Source organism: Bos taurus, chromosome 28 (genome assembly GCF_002263795.3).
Source record: "Bos taurus isolate L1 Dominette 01449 registration number 42190680 breed Hereford chromosome 28, ARS-UCD2.0, whole genome shotgun sequence".
NCBI lineage: Eukaryota > Metazoa > Chordata > Mammalia > Artiodactyla > Bovidae > Bos > Bos taurus.
Window position 1 is genome coordinate 12,788,045 of NC_037355.1, and position 19,573 is coordinate 12,807,617.

The 19,573-nt window shown below is 38.8% G+C and overlaps 1 protein-coding gene across 8 annotated transcripts in view; it reads left to right on the plus strand.

Annotated features, from left to right (window-relative positions):
• The window catches only part of ZNF33B (zinc finger protein 33B), a 99,077-nt gene that overhangs the window by 38,968 nt on the left and 40,536 nt on the right, over positions 1 to 19,573 (plus strand). For 4 of the 8 annotated variants that reach the window (XM_059882522.1, XM_059882521.1, XM_059882524.1 and 1 more), the window contains exon 2: positions 19,353 to 19,497. In XM_059882522.1, the coding sequence (XP_059738505.1) occupies positions 19,353 to 19,497 (145 nt within the window). 8 annotated transcript variants of the gene reach the window in all.

A 19,573-nucleotide genomic window follows, 5' to 3' on the forward strand; every position in this document is an offset into this window, starting at 1 on the left:
TTCATTCTTTTACAAGTGGTTGATCAGTTTTCCCAGCACCACTTGTTAAAGAGATTGTCTTTAATCCATTGTATATTCTTGCCTCCTTTGTCAAAGATAAGGTGTCCATATGTGCGTGGATTTATCTCTGGGCTTTCTATTTTATTCCATTGATCAATATTTCTGTCTTTGTGCCAGTACCATACTGTCTTGATAACTGTGGCTTTGTAGTAGAGCCTGAAGTCAGGTAAGTTGATTCCTCCAGTTCCATTCTTCTTTCTCAAGATCGCTTTGGCTATTCGAGGTTTTTTGTATTTCCATACAAATTGTGAAATTATTTGTTCTAGCTCTGTGAAGAATACTGTTGGTAGCTTGATAGGGATGGCGTTGAAACTGAGCAATATTATACACATTGAGATTTCTCTTAGACAACTTTCTCCTTTTTGAAATGCTTTCTGGCTGTTTGTTCAGTTGCTAGGTCATGTCCAACTCTTTGTGACCCATGGACTAGAGCATGACAGATTCCTCTGTTCTTCACCGTATTCCAGAATTTGCTCAGATTCATGTCCATTGAGTTGGTGATGCTGTGTAACCACTTCATCCTCTGCCACTCCCTTCTCCTTTTGCTTCAGTCTTCCCAGTATCGGGGTTTTTTCCAGTGAGTCGGCTCTTTGCATCATGTGGCCAATGTATTAGAGCTTCAGCATCAATCCTTCCAATGAATATTTAGGGTTGATCTCCTTTAGGATTAACTGGTTTGATCTCCTTGCTGTCCAAGAGACTCAAGAATCTTCTCTGCACCAGAGTTCAAAAGCATCAACTCTTTGGTGCTCAGTCTTCTTTATGGTCCACCTCTCACATCTGTGTATGATTACTGGAAAAACCATAGCTTTGACTATATGGACCATGGTCAGCAAAGTGATGTCTTTGCTTTTTAATATGGTGTCTAGGTTTGTCATCGCTCTCCTTCCAAGGAGCAAATGTCTTTTAATTTCATGGCTACAGTCACTATCTGCAGTGATTTTGGAGCCCAAGAAAATAAAATCTGGCACTGCTTTCACTTTTTCCCCTCCTATTTGCCATGAAGTGTTGGGACCAACCACCATAATCTTAGTTTGTTTTTTTTTTTAATATTGAGTTTTAAGCCAGATTTTTCACTCTCCTCTTTCACCTTCATCATGAGGCTCTTTAGTTCCTCTTCACTTTCTGGCATTAGAGTGGTATCATCTGCATATCTGAGGTTGTTGATATTTCTTCTGGCAATCTTGATTCCAGCTTGTGATTCATCCTGCTTGGCATTTCACATGATATACTCTGCAGAGAAGTTAAATAAGCAGGGTGACAATATATAGCCTTGATGTACTCCTTTCCCAATTTTGAACCAGTCTGTTGTTCCATGTCAAGTTCTAACTGTTGCTTCTTGACTGGCATACAGGTTTCTCAGGAGACAGGTAAGGTGGTCTGGTATTCCCATCACTTGAAGAATTTTCCACAGATTGTTGTGATCCACATAGTCAAAGACTTTAGCATAGTCAGTGAAACAGAAGTAGATGTTTTTCTGGAATTCCCTTGCTTTCTCATTGATTCAATAAATGTTGGCAATTTGATCTCTGGTTCTCCTGCCTTTTCTAAACCCAACTTATACATCTGGAAGTTCTCGGTTCACATACTGCCAAAGTCTAGCTTGAAGGATTTTGAGCATAACCTTACTAGCATGTGAAATGAACACAGTTATACAGTAATTTCAACATTCTTTGGAAATGCCCTTCTTTGGAATTGGAATGAAAACTGACCTTTTTCAGTCCAGTGGTCACTGCTGAGTTTTCCAAATTTGCTGACATATTGAATGCAGCACTTTAAGAACATCTGGCTGTTTAGATTTAATTTTATTCCAGATGAAGTTGAGAATGCTTTTGTAATGTACACACTACTTTAAAAATCAAAGAGAAAAGGAGTACATGCCAAAATTAGTTGAGATTCTTATTGGAATTTTGTCAAAAATATTGAATCTATGGAAGGATTTATCTCCCTTTTTATGAAGTAATTTTAATGTCACAAATGAAAGAATATATTTATATATGCATGCTATGTCTCTTCAGTCGCCTCTGTCTCTTTGTGACCTTGTGGATTGTAGCCTGCCAGGTTCTTCTGTCCATGGGATTCTCCAGGCGAGAATACTGGAGTGGGTTGCCAGGCCCTTCTCCAAGATGTTTATATATAGAGGAAGACTATTTTCTTTTGGATTGTATCTACTTAATTTATCTACTATTTTCATTTATTGCTTTCATGATTTTAATGAACTTGCTTTCTTGTCTGCCACACCCCCCCCCCCGCCCCACCCGATGATATAACTCTTTTATTGTATTAATGGGATATATTTCCTAGTATTTGTTTATTTATTTCATTTGACTGTGCTGGGTTGCCGGATCTTCTATCTTCCTTTGGGCAGCTGGATCTTTAGTTGTGGCATGTGAACTCAGTAGTGGCATGTGGGATCCAGCTCCCTGACCAGGGATTGAACCAGGCTCCCTGCTGGAAGTGTGTAATCTTAACCACTGCACCACCAACTAAGTCCCCATTTCCCAGTATTTAAAAAAAAAAAGTGAAATTGACGAACAGTTTTCCTTTACTTGTCTGTATGTAAATCTGCATTCTGACTGCACAGAGAACTCGGCTGTAATCCGTAACTTTGGAGAAAGTCCCTGACCGGCTCTAGCTGCTTAAATTACCTCAGGTCCAAATCTTCCGCTGCCAGGTGGGCTGGACTCTCAGCCAATCCCAACCCGCTGGTCGGGGAGAATAAAGGGAAACAAAGTTCTAGTGGTCAGCGTGGACTGTCTGGCCCTGCGTGCGGACCATCTGCGCATGCCTAGTTCCACCTTTTCCCTCTATGCATTTCCGCCTTTGCTTCTGTTTTTCTCCAGCCGTGCGTGGGAAGCGGTTACGGGGCTGATGAGTCTGTGCACTCTTCTGGGCTCAGTGCCCCTTGGAGACGGAGAGGCGAGTGAGCTCAGGATGGCTGGTTGAGGACCGTAGGGGTTCCGTGCAGTTTAGGGAGTAGGAGGGAAAAGGTCGGTACCCATGGTGGGGAGGAGCTCTGTAGACCCCTGGGGCGAGAAGGGGGCGTCTCCATTGGGAAGAGTGGGCCGAAGTCCCTGACAGACTAGCCCCAGCCCTGAGCTGGAGCCCCCCCCCCCCCCCCCCCCCCCGTGCGAGTGCGAGACGCCCTGTTTCTAAGGGCTCAGGAGGAGGGACTTAATATACAAGCAAGATGCAGGCAGCGATCTGGTGGCACGGGGCGGGGGCGGGGCTGCTGAGAGAATGCTTGCTGTGGAGGGGCGAGTGTTGCAGGGCGTGGGGTCTTGGGAGAAGAGCCACCAGTCGGGGCTGATCAGTTAGCTTAGCTTTGTACACAGACTCCGTTCCTTTGGTTCTCCATTTATCCTTTTTGGATTCTAAACTGCCCTCCGGTCATGTCCATTACTTCATGTTGTTTCTCTTCTGCTTGCCTTAGCATTCAGGAAGGATATTCAAGAGTTATCTGTTTTTTTGTCTCTTTGGATAGAATTTCTTTCTCTTTGTTTCTGAAGATTAGTGCCTTGTTCAGATCAGTTAGTGGCGAAGACTAAAAGATCTGACTCATAAGGCAGTATTGTTTATACTTTTCCATACAACTAAAAGCAAGTGTTTTATAGAAGAGTCTTCTGTGAAATGGCAACAATGGTAAAACATGGGTCTTTGCTTAAAGCACTGCTTTTTATAGCTTTCTGTGGAGTCACTAAGCAAAGGTTTAGTAACGTTAGTAGGGAAGTTAAACAGCCTAGTCCTGAGTTTCTTCTTTTTCTTTCTTTATTCCTAAGTATTTTTTTAACAACAGTTTTGGTGTAATTAATATTCATTGTGTGTATTTTTGTTTTAATCAATTTTATAATTAAAAAAAAATTCATGAACACCAAGGGAGACTTAAACTGTTATAAGATATCCCTAGGCGCTAAATACTTAACTCTGAAAAAATGTATACCCAAGAGCTACATGGTAATATTAGAGTTGTATTAGGTAGGTGGTCATCAACAATATATATATATATCCATGTCTTTGAAGGTCAAAGGGACATTGACATTTTTTTCCTTATCTAGTGGTGTGTTTAGCTTTAATAGGAAAGGAGAATTCAGGAACTGCCACACAGGCCAGATCTTTCATGACTCCAGGCCTCTTCTTCTAACCCAGTGTATCTTCAGAGTTGTCTACGTTTTTCCAGGAACAGCCAAAAATGAATAAATCGCAGGTGAGTTTGTTCATTCATTCCTTTGTTTAACAGTGGACTTTGTGAGATTTGTAAGAGTCCATACATTAAGATAGGAAATCAGTAATAGATAAAAATTGAACTTCATAGAAAATATAAAGATAGCAAATCAAGAACAGAACCAAGTTGGCTTATATATACTGATCATTTATAACAGACTTTCTAAGTTAACCTGCAGATAGGTTTATGATGTTTCTGATAACCATGGCAGAAAGGGATACACTGTATTTTGGATACAAAAAGATTCCTTTCAAGACGCAACAAAGTCTTATGGAAGATACCCTTTTTGCTCGGGACACATGGTAAGTAATTTCCAGGGACAGCTCTGAAGTGAGTGCCTCAAACCATTCCTTACTGAGGGTAAAAAGGTTGAAGACATGGTTCAAATAATGAATTTTATGATAGTCTTACTTATTTTTAGAGTATGTTTAGAGGAATAAATGGCATGCATGCTTGTTACAAAGCTGTTTTATCTTCGCCAAGCTGTGTGTAGAAGTCCTGAAGCATGTGGTTCAAAGTTAAATTCTCTGGTAAATGTTTCTGAGTTCTTCGGTCAGATTTCATCCCATAGCATTCTGTCTTTGTTCTTTTCCACTTGAGAATCTATTCAGGTAAAAGTCACCAGTGACTTAATTGTAGTTGTCTTCCTTGAACAACTGCTGCATTACTGACTGCTCTCTCCTGGAAGGTCTCCTTTTTTCACTTCTGAAACCACTCTTCTGATGGCTTTTTCTTGGGGTACTCCTCATTGTGCCCCAGAGTTTAGTTCTGAGTTTAGTTCCAGCTTCTACTAGACTTCTCATTTTACCCCCACATTGGAAAAATATGTAGATGGTTGAACAATACTATATATTGTTTGGGGTGCTTTTTAAAAATACATAAACTATTTTAATGTATCTGTGATACAGTTTTCTCCTGGTTCACTAGTAATTTAAAATCTATTGATATGTAGTTTTATTCCTTTTAATGCCATATTTTTCCATTCTCAGTATTCTATTGGTAGACATTTAGATAATTTCTATTTTTTAGTACTATAAACAGTGCTACTGTGAATATTCTTGTCACTCTGCACAAATTTCAGGTGTGTCTCAGACTCTAGAGCAGTGCTTCTCAAAGTGAGGTTCTTTGGCTGGAAGCAGCAGCATCACCCGGAAACTTGTGTGAAATTGCAGGTGCTCATGCCCTATCTCAAACCTGCTGGCAGAGAAATGGAGGGGTAGGCTCAGCAGTCTGTTTTAACAGGGTATTCATGTGATGCAGATACTTTCTAAGTTTAAGAATCACTGCTCTAGAGTTCTGTGATTAATAGGTTTGAGTTATAGGATATGAAAATCAAGACTATTTTCCTTTCCATCTTTCCAGATATAAAAATTACTTCCTCCATAATAGATGAAAAACTTAACTTTGATTTTCTGACTGATTGTGGTTGTGCAGCTTTCATAAGTGTATGGCTTTTCAGGTTTTGCAGTGTTTTGTATGCATTCCCTGTGTATTTTAAATGGTAATCTTTTGTTATAACTGTTACTAATTATCTTTTCTCAGTATGCTTTTTGTCTTTTCATTTAATAGTGTATTTTCTGAAACTTTTATATTGTGATACAATCTTTTTGTGCTTTCTGTTTTTTATTCTTGTTTTCCTTACCCCAGGGGCCTAATGAAATTTTTTGTTTTGTCTAAAAATGCCAAGCATGTTTTTTTTTTTTTAAATAGTACCTTAAGCCATCTTGAATTTAAAAAAAAAATATATATATATATATATATATATAAAATGTGATTAAAGGACCTAATTTTATGTTATCCATCTGTAAAAAATAAAGAGAACAATAAAAGGATAATATTTCCTGACCAAGCACTAGCAAAACAGATCTGAGTGGGAATACCTGCCACATGTCTTCATTATGAAAGCTGCTGGCGTAGACTGGGTAGATTTTGTCATGTTCACAAAGTATCCATTGAGAGGCATTTGGGTTTTATTTACATTCCCACCAACAATGCAAGAGGGTTCCCTTTTCTCCACCCCTTTCCCAGCATTTATTTTTTGTAGGTTTTTTGATGATGGCCATTCTGACCGACCGGTGTGAGATGATACTTAATTGTAGTTTTGATTTGCATTTCTCTATTAATTAGTGATGTTGAGCATCTTTTCATGTGCCTCTTGGCCATCTGTCTTCTTTAGAGAAATGTCTGTTTAGATCTTCTGCCCATTTTTTGATTGGGTTTGTTTTTTTGATATTGGAGAATGCTTAAGGTCTACTCTCAGCAAGTTTCAGCTATATAATACTATACAGTTAATAGTCAACATACTGTACATTAGATCCTCCTAAATTATTCTTTTTTTATCTTTTTTATTGGAGTATAATTGCATTACAGTTCATTTACCATGAAGTGAACCAGTTTTATATATACATATATCCCCTCCTTCTTAAACCTCCTTCCCAGCCCACCCCCATCCCACCCATCTAGATCATCAAGAGCACTGAGCTGAGCTTCCTGTGCTTTATAGCAGATATTCCCACTAGCTATCTGTTATACACATGGTAGTGTATGTATATGTCAATCCTAATCTCCCAGTTCATCCCACCGTCCCCTTCCTCCCATGTCCATGTGTCCGTTTCCTACATCTGCTTCTCTATTTTTGCACTGGAAATAGGTTCATCTGTACCATTTTTCTAGATTCCATACATATGTGTTAATATGTGATGTTTATTTTTCTCTCTCTGACTTACTTCACTCTGTATGATAGACTCTAGGTCCGTCCACATTTCTACAAATGATCCAATTTCATTCCTTTTTATGGCTGAGCAAAATTATTCTTATAATGACTGAACATTTATACCTTTTGATTTATATCATTCTGTTTCCCCTTTTTCTTAGCCCTTGGCAACCCCCATTTCATTCTCTTTCTGTGAATTTGGCTTTTATTGGAGGTGGTGGTGGTGGTTTTAGATTCCACATGTAAGTGATACCAGTAGTATACCTTTCGTTGTCTGACTTATTTCACTTAGCATAATGCTGTCAAGGTCCATTAACATTTTTCCCAATGTCAGGATTTCCTTCTTTTTATAGCCAAATAGTATTCCATTGTATATACCATTACATTTTTCGTTATTCATTTTTCTTGAACATTCATTCATCCTTGAATGTTTCCATCCTTTGGCTATTGCAAGTAATGCTACAATGAACATGAGGGTACAGATATCTCTTTAGGATAGTGGTTTTGTTTCTTTGGGGTTTATACCCAAGAGTGGAATTGCTGGATCATAAAATAGTTCTATTTAAAATTTTTTCAGGAGCCTCCATAGTGTTTCCATAATTGCTACACCAGTTTACATTCCCACCAACAGTGCACAAGACTTCCCTTTTCTCTGAATCCTTTACAACATTTGTTATCTCCTGTCTTTTTAATAATAGCCCTTTTAACAGGTGTGAGATAATATCTCACTGTGATTTTGTTTACATTTGATTAGTGATTTTGAGCACCTTCGGCCATTTGTTTGTCTTTGGAAAAATGTTTATTGACATCCTTTGACCATTTTTAAATTGGATTATTTGCTTTCTTGCTTTTGAGTTATATGAGTTCTTTATGTATTTTGTATATTATCAGAAACATGTCGGGAATATTTTCCTATAGGTTGCCTTTTCAAATTTTTTGATTGTTTCCTTGGCTGTGCAGAAGCTCTAATGCTTTTGTTTGTTTTGGCCACACTGTGTGGCGTTGTGGGATCCTAGTTCCCAGACCAGGGGACTGAACCTGCGTCTCCTACAGTGGTAGCTTAGAGTCTTAACCACTGGAACACCAGGGAAGTCCCCAGAAGCTCTTACATTTGATGTAGCCCTGTTTGTTTATTTTAGCTTTTTTTGCCTGTGCTTTTGGTATCTTATCCAAGAATGATTGCCAGGAATAATGTCAAGGAGCTCCTTCCCTGTGTTTTCTTCTAGGGTCTTATGTTTAAGTCTTTGATCTATTTCAAGTTAATTGTTCTGAGTGATGTAAGATCAGGGTCCAGTTTTATTCTTTTGCAGGTAGATACCCAGTTTCCTCAACACCAGTTACTAAAGAGATTATCCTTTTCACATTGTGTGTTATTGCTGCTGCTAAGCTGCTAAGTCGCTTCAGTCGTGTCCGACTCTGTGCGACCCCATAGATGGCAGCCCGCCAGGCTCCACCATCCCTGGGATTCTCCAGGCAAGAACACCGGAGTGGGTTGCCATTTCCTTCTCCAATGCATGAAAGTGAAAGGTGAAAGTGAAGTTGCTCCATCATGTCCGACTCCCAGCGACCCCATGGACTGCAGCCTACGAGGCTCCTCTGTCCATGGGATTTTCCAAGCAAGAGTACTAGAGTGGGGTGCCATTGCCTTCAATTAACTGTGTTAAGTGTGGTATGAGTTTATGTTTAGGCTCTCTTCCACTTTTCTGCAACTGTTTTTTATCACACGTGAGTCTCCCTTTCACTGTAATTAGTATTCACTTAATGTAACTGAATTGGTTCTTAATTCATCCATTCAGCAACCATTTATGAATATTTATTATGTGTCCTAGAAAGAGATATATATAGTTTTTATAAATAGAAATTCTTAGAATTATGTAGGACGTTTAGTTTTTATATTACTACAAGTCTTATGATAGACACTTGTATCCCTATCAAGGGGGGCTTCCCAGTAGCTCAAATGGTAATAAATCTGCCTGCAATGCAGGAGACCTGGGTTCGATCCCTGAGTTGGGAAGACCTCCTGGAGAAGGGCATGGCAACCAACCCCAGTATTCTTGCCTGGAGAATCCTATAGACATAGGGACCTGGCGAGCTATAGTCCATGAAGTCACAAAGAGTCAGGCACAACTGAGTGATTAACACTTTCACTATGATAGAGATATAAACAAAATCCTGTTTTGTTTTCCTTAGGATTGTTTTTTCTAGTCAAAAATTAAGAAGTAGACCTTTTAAGTTTAAGATTCCTGTTTTTATGTTGGGTGATTTAATCTATTTTCATTTATTGTTGTTTGGTTTTAGGCCCTCTGTCCCACAATGTATTTACTTGCTGTGCTTTCTTGTTGGTTGTTCACACATATTTTATTGATTTATTTTATTTTGCTTTGTTTTTCTGACACTGAGTCAGCTTACAATGCAATATGCTATTTTAACATAGGATCCCTAAGTGATACTGTGTTTCTCCACCTTACCTTACTTCTCCACCTTACCAACTTACTTTACTTCTCAATCAGTGTACTCTCCCTCTTCAGATATTTAAGCAGTCTCAGCCTTGATACTCATGATAGGTAGCTACATCAACAGATACAAAGATTTTTATCAACATATTCTCTATTAGCAACTTAAGAAAATATCACATGTTCAAACCTTTCCTTTCAGAAGGTATAAATTATCTTGTTGCAAACCCCTGTAGCTACTGGCTGTCAACTTACTGGCAGATATTTATTGCTGATTTTATAAATTCATTTACTATTTCATATATTCCACTTTCCCCTTTTTCGAATTCTGATTTTTTAATTTTGTTTTGTGCTAGATCATGATACAATAAAGTGTGTAAGATGCATTCAATATAAGTGTATACAGCCTTTTTTTAAGACACATACATAAATCCTAGTAATTACCAACTAAGTCAACATATTTAATATTTCCGCCACCCCTTAAGGTTCCTTCATGACTTTTCCAGTCTTTAAGAACAACTTTCCTTCCCCTTTGTGGTGCTTGTCTATCATTATTTATTAATTTTGCCTGTTATTGAAACTTAGATGTATAGGATTTGTGTGTACATTTTTACATGAGGCTTTTTTCATTATATGTTTGATTCATTCATGTTGCTGCATGTACCAGTAGTTTATTTCTTGTATTGCTGCATACATGAAAAGAATACAATTTACTTATCCATTCTTTCTCTTTTTTTTTTCCTCTTCTTGCCACTTTTATTCAACATATTATTGGAAGTCTTAGTCACAGCATCATCTGTCATCCCTTTCTCCTCCTACCTTCAGTCTTTCCCAGCATCAGGGTCTTTTCCAGTGAGTCAGTTCTTTGCATCAGGTGGCCAAAGTATTGGAGCTTCAGCTTCAGCATCAGTCCTTCCAATGAATTAGTCAGGACTTTAGGATGGACTGGTTGGATCTCCTTGCAGTCCAAGGGACTCTCAAGAGTCTTCTCCAATACCTCAGTTCAAAAGCATCAATTCTTTGGTGCTCAGCCTTCTTTATGGTCCACCTGTCACATCCATACATGACTACTGGAAAAACCATAGCTTTGAGTAGACAGACCTTTGTCAGCAAACTAATGTATCTGCTTTCATTTTTTTGTGTCTTTTTTTTTCTTTTTTAATTAAAGGATAATTGCTTTACAGAATTTTGTGGTTTTCTGTCATACATCAACAAACATGAGTTTGTGTTTTCAAGTCCTTGGAGCATCTTTACTATCATTATTCTGAATTCTCTTTCAGGGAGATTACTTATTTACTCTTTGTTTATTTGGTCTTGTGACTTTCTGCCTTGCTCCTTCATTTGTGCTGTATTTCTCTATCTTTTCATCTTTTTTTTTCCTTCTAACTTGCTCCACTTGAGGTCTCCTTTTCCCAGGCTTTAGGATTGTATTACTTCTTTCTTTTGATTTTTACCCTCAGAGGGAAATGTTGGGTGGTTTGTGTTGATTTCTTGTTAGGGATGACTTGTGCTTGTGTTCTAGTAGGAGGAAATCAAGCAGGTAATTACAGAAATACTGGGACATATACATACACACATACAGTTATAACCAAAGTATTCTAAAGAAGAGTACAGGAGATTGACTTGGTGAGCAAGAGAACCCAGAGGTGATATCAAGCAATTGAAAGCAGAATTAGCTAATGCTCAATCTGTAAGTCTGAGCATGAGCAGAGGGCTCCCTGGGCAATATAGCATAGAGAGCTCAACAATGTAACTTGGTGAAAGAAGAGAGAGTGAAGGAATAAAGGGGGAGAATAAGAAAAATAGAAAAAAAAAGAGAAGGGAGGGGAAAGAGAAAAGAAAGGGCTGGAGACAATTGAAAAAGAAAAGAAAGATGAATAGACATATGTGGAAAAGATTTATATATATTCAGGAATAGTTACAGCTGGTAAAGAACTATAGGAAAAGCAGTGGAATATATAAAAAATAAAATTAAATTCATCAATAAAAAAGAAAAAAAAGTGAAAGAGGAGAAAATGGAAAAAAAAAATCTTAAAATGAATGTTTTTCTTTCTTTTCCTTTTTTTTACAAACACAAAGAGGAAAACTCCAAACCACACAACCAACATTTATCTTTTGGAGGTAGAAATATGTAGAGGGAATAAACAGTGTGATTTATAAGAAAAAATCTTTAAATGAAATTTTTTCTTTAACAAGGAAAACAAAGAGAAAAACTCCACAGCACCGCAAAAGGCTAATGTGAAGGTGGAAATATGATGGAGAATAAACACTGTGATTTATAAAAAGAAAGAATCTTAAAATGAATTTTTTTATTTTTATAACAAGAAAAAGAAAGGAAAACTCCACAGCACTGCTAAAGGCTAATGTGATGGTGGAGATATGTTGGGAGAATAAACAGTGTGATTTATAAGAGGAAAAAAAGAAAAAATCTGAAAAAGGTTCTCAAGGTCGTAGTTCTTGGTTGTGGAGTCTGCCCTTGTGGATGGGGTTCGGTTAGTGTCCTGTGATGTTTTCCTGGTTGGGGGAGCTTGTGCTATTGTTACAGTTGATGGAGCTGGATCTCGCCTCTCTGAAGTGCAGTGCAGTGTCCAGTAGTAGGTTTTGGAGTGTCTGTGCATTCAGTATGCCTTTGGGCAGTCGTTCTAGCTTTCATGGTGTTAGGTACATGTATTTCTGCAGATGCTTTAAAGTGACCTCAGCATATATGCAGTGTCACCAGCCCCCTACTTGTCCCTGGGATCATGAAATGGTGCTTCTGTTCCCCTGTCCTGCCCTGTGGTGCTGGTTGAAGCTTGTTAGGTAGGTGCTTGTGTGGATGTTTTCTTGTGCCTTCTACATCACGGTGACTTGTGTGGGCTTCCCTCTGGCCCCTGAGCTTACCCTCTGTGTCACGGGGCTTGTGTGCACTTGTTTTGGCTCCCCAGGCCTGCCCTTTGTTTCCTTGTGTGCACTTATCTTAGCTCCCACGCACGCACTCTGTGTTGCGGGGTTTATGTGCACTTGTTTCATCTCACCCCCTTGCCCTCTTTGTCACGAGTGTCGTGTTCTTTCAGCTGTGCCAGGAGGGTTGTGTGCACTGCCCGTTTATATTCCTCCTGTCTATCGGTGCCCTGGTCCCATTTGTCTGCTGTGTCACACTAGGCCACCTGGGCCCACCCTCTGTACTTCAAGGGTTGTGTGCACTGGCTGGGTGTGTCTGCGGCATCATACTCAGCTACCTGGGCCAGCCCTCTGTGCTGCAAGGGCTGTGCGCTGGCTGGGCTTGTATGCCGCACCACCCTCGGTTCCCCAAGCTTGCCGTCTGTTAACAGACTGAGAAGAGCAGTTTTCTCTGTTTACTGCCTTTTAAGTCCCTGCTTTGTCTAGTTTTCCAAGACTTCGAAGCTCCGCCTTGGGCCTGCCTATGAAGGAAGTTTCCCTGTGCATTGGGGACCCCTGCTGTTTCAGGGCTCCCTCCTTCCCTTGGGGCATAAGCTCCTGCCCAGAAGTTCTCCATCTTTTCCCTTTAAAAAATTTTTTTATTATTATTATTTATTTGGCTGCGCAAGGGATATTTTAATTGCAGCATGTGGGATCTAGTTCTTGGACCAGGGATTGAACCCAGGCCCCCTACATTGGGAGCACAGCATCTTAGTCACTGGGCCACCAGGGGGGTCCCCGTCTTTTCCCTTTTTATGTCTCCATCCTCTCTCCTACCTCATTGCAGGGAGCTTAGCCTGTCCGCCTGGAGGCTGGGGTCTTCTGCTGCTGCCTAGAGAATGCTTTGTAGGAGTTGTTCCATATCTTGATGAGTTTTTGATGTATTTGTGGGGAGGCTGGTGATGTCCCCATCTTACTCCTTTGCCATCTTCCCCATTCTCCTTTTGATAGGCATTTTCTTTTTGTATCTAGTAGCTTTTAATTTATATAGTTTCATATATTTTTAGTTTTTACTCTAGATACTACAATTTGCATTTGTGATATTGTTATTATAATAAATATGTATGTTGATTTTCCTGCAGGGTTTCTTAACTTACCTCCCTAAAACTAATAATATCTTAAGTGATAAAAGCTATAGGGAAATCTGTTGTTACAATATTGAGTATTTTTTCCTAGTTCCTGAAATAGCTCCACAACAATTAAGATGGTGTTTTTTGTTTCAACCATACCTGAGTTTATGTTAATGAAGTGACTTTTGAAATGTCTCATAAGAATGAGGTACTGAGTACCAGGAGAACCAACCGTATGATTAGAGGGTTGGAATTCTCAGCCCCACCTCCCAACCTCTGAGGAGGAGTGAGTGGCTGGAGGCTGAATTAGCCACCATTGACCAGTGATTTGATCAGTCTTGCATATATAATGTAATCTCCATGAAAGTCCGTGAATTTATGGGATTCAGAGAGCTTCCAGGTTACTTACGGGATTCAGAGAGCTTCCAGGTTGTTGAACATGGAGGTATTATTGGGAAGGTAGTGAGCTCTGAGAGAGCATGGAAGTTTTGTAACCTTTTACCCATCCTTGCTTTGGGTATCTCTTGCATCTGGATGTTTCTGAGTTGTATCCTTTTATATTAACTCATTAATCTCATAAGTAAATTATTTTTCTGTGTTTTGTGAGCCACTCTGTCAGGTTATTAAACTGAACAAAGAGGGTGTGGGAGCCTTGGTTTTTACCCAGTGGTTAGATACACTGGGCTTACACTTGGTGTCTGAAGTAGGAATGGTGTCACATGGAACTGAGCCTGGAACCTGATGCTGTAATGTTAGAATTTAGTTAATTGCTTGGGATGGGAAAAGTTCCCACTAATTTGGTGACCTGAGTAAAACAGAGGAGTTGAACTTTTCCTTTACAGAATTCTTACTTTCGTTTACCTTAAGTTAGTGCTTTACCTTTTCACAGATAGTACTAGAATCTTTAATCAGTTTAACCTTAATTATCCTATTACTAGTATTTTGATGTATTTTACTTTCAGTGTTTTTCATGGATTCCAAAAGACATTATATTTGTTGCTTTAAATTCCATTTTCAGTTTTCTTTATATCATTTTCCTTAACTGTAGTATTTCTTGACTTGTGTGTATTATTGATAATTTTTTCAAACTTTATGTGGAAAATACATTCATTTTAGAAGAATATTCTTTCTGGATTTAGAATTTTCTGGTGACATTTTTCCTAGCTCTTTTAAAATGACATTCCATTTTCATTTTCTCATTTGCAAGTTGCCCATTCAAATTTTTGCCCAGTGTCTTCTCACTTTCATAGTTGCTGTTGAGAGATTTGCTGTCAGGTTTGTTACCAAGATGGCCTGCATTTTTGTCCTCATTAATTAAAAAAAAGTCTTTCTATATTAGAGATAGGACTTCTTTGTCAGATATATGTGTTCCAAATGTCTCTTTCCACTTTGTGTTGTACTTTTATTTTCTTTCTGTCGTTTGGTAAGGGTAAGATCTTAATATTGTAAAATTATTAATGTAATTTGCATCCTAGTTAAGAAGTCTTTGCTTATTCTTAGTGTCATGAAGGTATTTCTTACTGTATTTGCTAAAATTTTTACTGTTTTACTTTTCAAATTTAGATCTGTATACTGTCTAAAATGGATTTCTGTTTATAGTTAAAATAGCAGTAAATGCTGCCTATAATTAAACACTGTGTATTGAAATGGTTGTCCTTCTGTTATCCTTGTCAAAAATCAAGTGACATACATACATTTTGGACTCTTCTACTCTATTGATGCATTTGAAAATTCTTGTGCCTGAGTCACAATATTTTAATTATGATACATTGATAATATATTATACTTGATATATGGTACTTCTTATGGCTTAATTTTTCTTTAAGATGATTTGTGGATTTTTACCCTTTGCATTTTCACATATTTTAGAATTAGCTTGTCTGGAATTTTTTTTGCAATTGGTATGAATTTTTATATCAGCATGGAGAGAATTGATATTTTTACAATACTGAGCCTATCTAGGAATTTCTTACATCCTTCTACTTATTTGGGTCTTCTTATTTTCCTTCATTATATTTTTTGTAAAGACTTTTATATTTTTCACACCTGCTGTTTGTTATACCTTTAAAAATTTTAATATTCTGATATTTGTTATATTGAACTTGTATCTAATTTCTAAACCTTTTGAGCTTCCCTGGTGGCTCAGATGGTAAATAATCTGCCTGCAATTGAGAGACACAGGAGACCTGCATTCAGTCCCTGGGTTGGGAAGATCCCCTGAAGAAGGGAAAAGCTACCCACTCCAGTATTCTGGCATGGAGAATTCCATGGACTGTACAGTCCATGGGGTTGCAAAGAGTTGGACACAACTGAGAGGCTTGCACTTCACTATTTGCATCCAAGTTTCAAGTTTATATAAGTAGGTTCTTTTGTCCTTTTGCTTTCCATTCCCTTTTTAAAAACAGAATTGGTCTGAAATAAAAACTTAGTCATGTATTTTCAGTATATTGTTGAATCTGTCCTTCGGCAGCTCTGTCTGCAACAATGATGCCTAAAGTAGAGGCATGCACTCTGGTGTTGTGTTAGTTGCTCAGTCGTGTCTAACTCTTTGTGATCCCATGAACTGTAGCCTTCCAGGCTTCTCTGACAACAGGATTCTCCAGGCAAGAATGCTGGAGTAGGTTAACATGCCCTTCTTTTTTATCCCCACTCTGGATGACGTTGAAAACAGTTTAGTTGAATATCTTCTCCTGTATCATCTGCTGCACATCCTAATTATTGTCTCTGAATTGAAGAATTAGGATCTAAGATATGTATTGTAGTGTAATAGCATACTAGATTTTTACCTACATTCTTAAGTCTAAATAAGAATAAAGTTTGTAACAAACTTCTTGTTAGTTTATTTCTGTGGTTTATAGACAAACTTCTGTAGTGTTCAAAAGTATTCTTTAAGATGGAAAGTGATCACATACTTTGGAGTCCACTGGTCTAAAGTTATTCTATAGTGCTTTCCTTGAGTACTTCTGTGGCCCTTTTTCTTATCTCAACTCCTGTTTGCCTTGTTACTCATTTCCTGAGAGTGTTAGAGGGCCCTAGCCTTTGCTTGTGCAGTGACCTTATATTCATGAAGAACACAGTGTCACTCTTTATTCAGTAGCTGTTCTTCCTCAGTGAAGCTCAAAACAGAAGTAGTTTTGCTTCTTATTTATATTAATCTATTGAGTGTGTACTTTAACCACAGTACTTGTAACATATTACTCCATGTTTTTGGCTTTGGAGTACAGAATGAAGCAGGGCAAAGGCTGATAGAGTTCTGTCAAGAGAATGCACTGGTCGTAGCAAACACCCTCTTCCAACAACACAAGAGAAGACTCTACCCATGGACATCACCAGATGGTCAACACCAAAATCAGATTGGTTATATTCTTTGCAGCCAAAGATGGAGAAGCTCTATACAGTTAGCAAAAAAAAAAAAAAGACTGGGAGCTGACTGTGGCTCGGATCATGAACCCCTTATTGCCATATTCAGACTGAAATTGAAGAAAGTGGAGAAAACCACTAGACCATTGAGGTATGACCTAAATCAAATCCCTTATGACTATACAGTGGAAGTGAGAAATAGACTGAAGAGACTAGATCTGATAGAGTGCCTGATGAACTATGGACGGAGGTTCGTGACATTGTACAGGAGACAGAAATCAAGACCATCCCCAAGAAAAAGAAATGCAAAAAAGCAAAATGGCTGTCTGAGGAGGCCTTGGAAATGGCTGTGAAAAGAAGAGAAGTGAAAAGCAAAGCAGAAAAGGAAAGATATACCCATTTGAATGCAGAGTTCCAAAGAACAGCAAGGAGAGATAAGAAAGCCTTCCTCAGCGATCAATCCAAAGAAATAGAGGCAAACAATAGAATGGGAAAGACTAGAGATCTCTTCAAGAAAATTAGAGATACCAAGGGAACATTTCATGCAAAGATGGGCTTCAGTTCAGTTCAGTCGCTCAGTTGTGTCCGACTCTTTGCAACCCTGTGAATTGCAGCATGCCAGGTAGTAAAGGAAAAAAATGGTATGGACCTCACAGAAGCAGAAGATATTAAGAAGAGGTGGCAAGAATACACAGAATAACTGTACAAAAAAGATCTTCATGACCCAGATAATCACAATGGTGTGATCACTCACATTCACCTAGAGCCATACATCCTGGAATGTGAAGTCAAGTGGGCCTTAGGAAGCATCACTATGAACAAAGCTAGTGAAGGTGATGGAATTCCAGTTGAGCTGTTTCAGATCCTGAAAGATGATGCTGTGAAAGTGCTGCACTCAATATGTCAGCAAATTTGGAAAATTCAGCAATAGCCTCAGGACTGAAAAAGGTCAGTTTTCATTCCAAACCTAAAGAAAGGCAATGCCAAGAAATGCTCAAACTGCCACACAATTGCACTCATCTCACGCTCTAGCAAAGTAATGCTCAAAATTCTCCAAGCCAGGCTTCAGCAATACGTGAACCATGAACTTCCAGATGTTCAAGCTGGTTTTAGAAAAGGCAGAGGAACCAGAGATCAAATTGCCAACATCCGCTGGATCATCGAGAAAGCAAGAGAGTTCCAGTAAAACATCTATTTCTGCTTTATTGACTATGCCAAAGCCTTTGACCGTGTGGATCACAATAAACTGTGGAAAATTCTGAAAGAGATGGGAATACCAGACCACCTGATCTGCCTCTTGAGAAACCTGTATGCAGGTCAGGAAGCAATAGTTAGAACCAGACATGGAACAACAGACTGGTTCCAAATAGGTAAAGGCTGTATATTATCACCCTGCTTATTTAACTTATATGCAGAGTACATCATGAGAAATGCTGGGCTGGAAGAAGCACAAGCTGGAATCAAGATTGCTGGGAGAAATATCAAGAACCTCAGATATGCAGATGACACCATTCTTATGGCAGAAAGTGAAGAAGAACTAAAGAGCCACTTGATGAAAGAGGAGAGTGAAAAAGTTGGCTTAAAGCTCAACATTCAGAAAACTAAGATCATGGCATCTGGTCCCATCAGTTCATGGCAACTAGATGGAAAAACAGTGGAAACAGTGGGTGACTTTATTTTTCTGGGCTTCAAAATCACTACAGATGGTGATTGCAGCCATGAAATTAAAAGACACTCCTTGGAAGGAAAGTTATGACCAACCTAGATAGCATATTGAAAAGCAGAGACATTACTTTGCCAACAAAGGCCCATCTAGTCAAGGCTACGGTTTTTCCAGTGGTCATTTATGGATGTGAAAGTTGTACTATAAAAAAAGCTGAGCACTGAAGAATTGATGCTTTTGAATTGTTGGGTTGGAGAAGACTCTTGAGAGTCCTTTGGACTGCAAGGAGATCCAACCAGTCCATCCTAAAGGAGATCAGTCCTGGATGTTCATTGGTAGGACTGATGTTGGAGATGAAACTCCAATACTTTGGCCATCTGATGTGAAGAGCTGACTCATTTGAAAAGACCCTGATGCTGGGAAAGATTGAGGGGAGTAGGAGAAGGGGATGACAGAGGATGAGATGGTTGGATGGCATCACCGACTCGATGGACATGGATTTGGGTAGATTCCGGCAGTTGGTGATGGACAGGGAGGCCTGGCATGCTGTGGTTCATGGGTCGCAAAGAGTCGGACACAACTGAGCGACTTATCTGAACTGAACTGCATGTTTTCTTACCAGATTATATGCTTCTTGACTACAGGATGGTATTTGCTAATCTTAATATTTACAAGAACTAGAATAGTTCCAGATCCATTGTGGAAACTTGAGAATTAATAATTAATGCAAATTGGTTTACAGAATATTTCTTTTATGCTTTCTCTTGTTCTCCCAGAGTATAAAGCAAAAGGAACATTCTGCAAACCAGTTTAGTAATCTGTAAACAATAATCATGGTAGGGATTTGCTTCCATACATCTTTTCCATGTCATCTTAATTCTGAATATTTCAGATTGAACAGAAATTCCAGGGATTAGTATCCTTTAAGGATGTGACTGTGGGCTTCACCCAGGAGGAGTGGCAGCACCTGGACTCAACTCAAAGGTCCTTGTATAGAGATGTGATGCTGGAGAACTACAGGAACCTTGTCTCAGTGGGTAAGGTTGGTTTATTATGCAATTCTAAATGGCATTTAAAAATTCTTTTAAACCCCAATCCTCAAGGATGTTTAGA